The following is a 6,380-nucleotide window of genomic DNA, read 5'->3' as shown; positions in this document are numbered from 1 at the left end:
CAGTGGCTGCAATGTGATATCTCAATTTTGGGTCGTATTCTTTTGTCCAAGACAGATGGTTTATCTAGAATCATTTACCAAAGTCAATCCCTTTTTCTTTCTTCTAATAGCATTTTTTTTTAAAGTAAATTCTGTTATATTTAGATTTGTTTGGAAAAATAAAATGCATTGTATTTGGAAATCACAATTAGTGAAAGACTATGATCGTGGAGGTTTGCAGGCTATTTATTTTGAGTCGTTAGTGGGTGCTTTTAAAATTAAATAGTTGAAATTATGTCTGTCTAATCCTACCTCAATGTGGTATCATATCCCTAACAGTCTGGCTAATCAACTTGGTGGACTTGATTTCCTAATGAAATGTGATTTTGACCCTCCAAAATTACCTGTGAAATTGTCTAAGTTTCACCAGCAAATATATTTTTTCTAGAAAATGATATTCAAGCACATTTGTCCCCCCACAAAATATTGTTATTAAAATTAATAGGAAATCCATTTTCAAAGGCCTTTGGTTTGACAAGGGTAGTCATGTTGTATGTGATTTGGTAGACAACACTGGGGAGTTTTTGCCGTTTGATGAGTTCATTGGAAAATGTCAGGTTTTAATATTACTGAGAGAGAATATATGAAGGTTTGCAAAGCAATTCCACTTCCTTTACTTGGACATATTAAGAACACTTTGTTATATTATGAGGTTGTTCTCTCTTTTCCAAGTTTACAAATTAATGACTTGAAACTTTTGGATAAAAAATGCAACAATAGGTGGATACGATTGTCAGTTAATTAAGTAATTTTTGGTGATTATAATTCAATATATTGCTATGGAAGTGACCAACCCATGCTATGGTCAAAAGCGACTACCTTTTACCTTACTTGTCCAGTTATCCCAAAAGTTAAAGAAACTAATTTTAAAATATATTCTTCCATCTACCCTGTTAATGATTTCTTTCACAAAAGATTACATTTTTACAAAATGCCTTGTGTTTTTTGTTCCTCTGATTCCGAATCTATAGAGCATTTATTTTTCATGCTGCCATTCTAGTTAAATGGATTTAAATTCATGAATGATTGTGTATAAAATCTCCAGAATTACCTACACTACCGTTCAAAAGTTTGGGGTGACTTAGAAATGTCCTTGTTTCTGAAGGAAAAGCAACAAAAAAAAATCCATTAAAATAACATCAAATTGATCAGAAGTACATTGTTAATGTTGTAAATGACTATTATAGCTGGAAACTGATTTTTTTAAAAAAATGGAATGTCTACATATCAGCAACCCTCACTCCTGTGTTCCAATGGCACTTTGTGTTAGCAAATCCAAGTTAATCATTTTAAAAGGCTAAGTGATCATTAGAAAAGCTTTTGCAATTATGTTAGCACAGCTGAAAACTGTTGTTCTGATTAAAGAAGCAATAAAACTGGACTTCTTTAGATTAGTTGAGTATCTGGAGCATCAGCATTTGTGGGTTCGATTACAGCCTCAAAATAGCCAGAAACAAAGACCTTTCTTCTGAAACTTGTCAGTCTATTCTTGTTCTGAGAAATTAAGACAATTCCATGCAAGAAATTGCCAAGAAACTGAAGATCTCATACAACACTGTGTACTACTCCCTTTACAGAACAGCGCAAACTGGCTCTAACCAGAATAAAAATAGGACAACTGAGCTAGAGGACCAAATACATTAGAGTGTCTAGTTTGAGAAACAGACGACTCACAAGTCCTCAACTGGCAGCTTCATTAAATAGTACCCGCAAAACACCAGTCACAACATTAACAGTGAAGAGGCGACTCCGAGGATGCTGGTCTTCTTGGCAGAGTTGCAAAGAAAAAGCCATATCTCAGACTGGCCAATAAAAATAAAATATTAAGACGGACAAAAGAACACAGACACTGGACAGAGGAACTCTGCCTCGAAGGCCAGCATCCTGGAGTCGCCTCTTCACTGTTGACATTGAGATCAATGTTGACGTTGAGACATTTATAAGTGACCCCAAACTGTATGTTTATCTTTGATGATGTTAAATGGCATTATGCTTATCCTTGTAATTCCGATCATAACTATTTTATTAACATTATTATTCTCCTGGCCAAATATTATATTCACAAATGTAAATGAGGTGGAATAATGTCTTATTTTGTATTTTTTTCATTGAACTGTTACAATTTTATAAATCTCTCAAACTTGTGAAACTTAAAAAGTTGGAAAAATTATGAGAAGTCATGTCTCTGAATGTCTGTTAATGTCTGATTGCCTTGTTACATATTATTGATGTCCTGAATTAATCTTTTGTTTGGGGGGAGGGGCTCGCCTGGTGTTCTATTATTACATTTTATTCACAGGAGTGTCGCTGTATTGATGTGTGTTATTGTTATTATTGCTGCAATAATTATTATTATTTTTTTATACAGTATATAAATAAATGTTTGGTGGACCATACCATCATCACAGAAATATAGGGGAACGGCTAGGCAATTTCCAATTCAGCACCTGGCAGCGATTCTTCTGTATGTCCTATCATAATTATAAAGGTAGTATCCGACAATACCGTTAGATGTAATGGGGCAGTGCGAACAAAAAACTGTTTTGCTCGGTGACTCGAGAGGTAGCGAATATTGCGCACAGGCATGTGAGCTAGCCGCTTGGTAGCAGCCACTTTCTATATAGCTAATAAACCATTATCTGGATAGCTGTCTTCAGCTTGCTTCCGCCTGTAGAGGCGGGTAATGAAACATCCATAGGCAACGGAAAACACAACTTGCCAAAATTTGCTTTGTTTCAATCTTTATTTAAATATGCTTCCGGGAAAGGAGCTAACGTTACTGCTCTGGATCTTCAGTCGCTTCAGCAGCCTCAGCGCGGCATCTTCAGCATCCCGTAAGTAGGCTATTAACACACACTGTAGCCTATATCGTATGCGCTTTGCTACGTTGCTTTGTGCTCTTCTTGTTCAGGACCAGGGCATTGGAGACTAAGTGTTATGCGTCAAAGTGTTTACCACTTCGGCATCAGACCCGCTTCGAAGACATGGCAGTATAATAATTACCGGTGTTTATGTTCAGTAATATAGAATCGTATGTTATTGTATTTATTAAGGGAGGGGGGGGGGGGGGGGGGCTATGCTGTTTATAAGCTACCTATGCCTCCTTGTTTCGCTCATAGCCTAGAGATCCTAGATGATGCTGAATGGCAGGCTACGGTAGGATATAGGCTACGTTTGGTGTCAAAATTATTTATCATTGATAGATGTTTCTGCCACTTTGTTTCTGTAGAGTGCGGTTCTTATTACAACGCACTGCAGGATTGTTTCTTTAAAAAAAAAAAATAAGACAAATTCGAGTCTCCGAAAAGTTTAATTAAAAATGTAATTATAACAGGCTAGATTAGGACGCCTACTGTGTTCTTATATAATTGATGAGTGTACATGAATAAGCTTGAATGCACAAACACATCAATAGGCTATGATTGATATTATCATCATACATGTTTTAGGAAGTAGGTGTTCATGCTTTGCTCTTTATGCTACCCTGTTAAACACAGGACTGAAACAGATGTAGTGATGGCTGGAAGAGAGTACTGGTCTCATGTGACAGGCACTTTAGATGTCCCTGTTAAACATTAAGACCTGTTGACCTGCAAGCAAAGTCATTATTGAATATATATATATATATATATATGTATATATATATATATACAGTACCACTCAAAAGTTTGGACACACCTAGCCATTCCAGGGTTTTTCTTTATTTTTACTATTTTCTACATTGTAGAATAATAGTGAAGACATCACAACTATGAAATAACACATATGGAATCATGTAGTAACCAAAGAAGTGTTAAACAAATCTAAATATATTTTAGATTTGAGATTCTTCAAAGTAGCCACCCTTTGCCTTGATGACAGCTTTGCGCACTCTTGGCATTCTCTCAACGAGCTTCATGAGGTAATCACCTGGAATACATTTAAATGAACAGGTGTGCCTTGTTAAAAGTTAATTTGTGGAATTTCTTTCCTTAATGCGTTTGAGACAATCAGTTGTGTTGTGACAATGTAGAGGCGGTATACAGAAGATAGTCCTATTTGGTAAAAGACCAAGTCCATATTATGGCAAGTACAGCTCAAATAAGCAAAAATAAATGACAGTCCATCATTACTTTAAGACATGAAGGTCAGTCAATGTGGAAAATGTCAAGAACTTTCAACGTTTCTTCAAGTTCAGTCTCAAAACCATCAAGTGCTGTGGTGAAACTGGCTCTCATGAGGACTGCCACAGGAAAGGAAGACCCAGAGTTACCTCTACTGCAGAGGATAAGTTCATTAAAGTTAACTGCACCTCAGATTGCAGCCCAAATAAATGTTTCACAGAGTTCAAGTAACAGATACATCTCAACATCAACTGTTCACAGGAGACTTTGTGAATCAGGCCTTCATGGTTGAATTGCTGCAACAATAAATAAAAAACACTGCTAAAGGACACCAATAAGAAGAAGAGACTTGCTTGGGCCAAGAAACACGAGCAATATACATTAGACTGGTGGAAATCTGTCCTTTGGTCTGATGAGACCAAATTTGGGATTTTTGGTTCCAACGGCTGTGTCTTTGTGAGACGCAGAGTAGGTGAACGGATGATCTCTGCATGTGTGGTTCCCACAGTGAAGAATGGAGGAGGTGTGATGGTGTGGGGGTGCTTTGCTGATGACACTGTCAGTGATTTATTTAGAATTCAAGGCACACTTAACCAGCATGGCTACCACATAATTCTGCAGCGATACGCCATCCCATCTGGTTTGCGCTTAGTGGGACTATCATTTGTTTTTCAACAGGACAATGACCCAAAACACACCTCCAGGTTGTATATGGGCTATTTGACCAAGAAGGAGAGTGATGGAGTGCTGCATCAGATGACCTGGCCACCACAATCGCCCGACCTCAACCCAATTGAGATTTTTTGGGATGAGTTGGACCGCAGCGTGAAGGAAAAGCAGCCAACAGGTGCTCAGCATATGTGGGAACTCCTTCAAGACTGTTGGAAAAGCATTCCAGGTGTGTCCAAACTTTTGACTAGTACTGTATATTGTGTGTATACATGTCATTCACCTGTACATGTATGTGTGCAAGAGAGACATTGCGATACCCTGAAATGCCTTGAGATGAGTCCCAGGACAGAAGTAAATAAACAACAAACTGAAATAAAACAAAAAAAGGAGATAATTCACACAGAATCGGGACTATTTGTCATTATATTTGTCTATTCAGCTATTTTTAACAGACAACAGACAATAGTGGCAAACTATCTGATAATTGGAAGTGGAAGTGGAAAATTGAGAAAAACATGGACTACGCCAAGACTCAGTGAGCACAGCCTGACCAATGACCATTTTGACTGGCCTTCACAGGCAGACTTGACTACACGCTGTGCTCACTGAGGATGAGTGACATACTAACCCACTCACGCTAACACTGTGGGGAAACTATGAGTGAGAGATACATGGGGAGAGAGAGGCAGAAGGAGAGTTTGTGCTTTTGTGTCAGAGGTTTGTATTTAACATATCTAAGGAACACATTATTGAATTGTTTTCCTCTAGCCTGCACTGACCTTTCACTACTTGTATGTGTGGAGAGGCAGAGATTTAGATTCAGGTTTAATGGGGTTTTATTTCAGCTTTCTGAATGTCTCCGATCAGATTAAGCTGTAAACCTCTTGGTTACCGTATCTACATATTTATACTGTGTGTTAGACTTGCTCAACAATGAAAGCCAAATGGTGAACTACTATGGAAATGTTATTATTATTGTCGCGGTTTCCCTGACCGATTTATCAAGTTATGTATGTGACTTACATGGTTAAATAAAGGATTATACATTAAAACCAGATTAGTGCCTTTGATACTGCCTTGTGTCAATGACAAGGGAAGCCAGGGACCCATCAGCCTTGACTTCTGTTGATATCTCTGTGTTGACCTTTGTGATCTGTAGTTACCTCTGGGACATAAAGACAGACTCATTGTGGTCAAGTGGCTTTGTGCCACATTTGTGCCTCAATGATTTTATACAGTGTAAAAAAAAGTGTAAAAGTTATTGATCATTATAAACTGGGTGGTTAGAGCACTGAATGCTGATTGGCTGACAGCCGTGGTATATCAGACTGTATACCACGGGTAAGACAAAATATTAATTTTTACTGCTCTAATTATGTTGGTGAACCGTTTATAATAGCAATAAGGCACCTCGAGGGTTTGTAGTGTAAGGCCAATATACCACGGCTAAGGGTTGTATCCAGGCACTCTGCTTTGTGTCACGCATAAGAACAGCCCTTAGCTGTGGTACAGTATATAGGCCATGTACCACACCCCCTCGGGCCTTGTTGCTTAAAGATAACAGGC

At 37.9% G+C, this 6,380-nt stretch overlaps 1 protein-coding gene across 3 annotated transcripts in view; it reads left to right on the top strand.

Moving 5' to 3' along the window:
* Nucleotides 1-2,312: 2,312 nt before the first annotated feature.
* Nucleotides 2,313-6,380, top strand: part of LOC110508678 (contactin-associated protein-like 2) — a 69,586-nt gene continuing 65,518 nt past the window's right edge. The window contains exons 1-2 of one of the 3 annotated variants that reach the window (XM_090225579.1): nucleotides 2,607-2,873; nucleotides 4,821-5,040. In XM_090225579.1, coding sequence (XP_090081705.1) covers nucleotides 4,854-5,040 — 187 coding nt within the window. In that variant the 5' untranslated portion in view covers nucleotides 2,607-2,873; nucleotides 4,821-4,853. Of the gene's footprint in view, nucleotides 2,874-4,820; nucleotides 5,041-6,380 lie in introns of all 3 variants that reach the window. The other 2 variants (XM_090225580.1, XM_021589388.3) reach the window with 2 other exon arrangements.

This window comes from Oncorhynchus mykiss, chromosome 28 (assembly GCF_057628025.1).
Source record: "Oncorhynchus mykiss isolate SJ-2025 chromosome 28, ASM5762802v1, whole genome shotgun sequence".
Taxonomy (NCBI): domain Eukaryota; kingdom Metazoa; phylum Chordata; class Actinopteri; order Salmoniformes; family Salmonidae; genus Oncorhynchus; species Oncorhynchus mykiss.
This window is presented reverse-complemented; position numbering and strand designations above follow the sequence as displayed.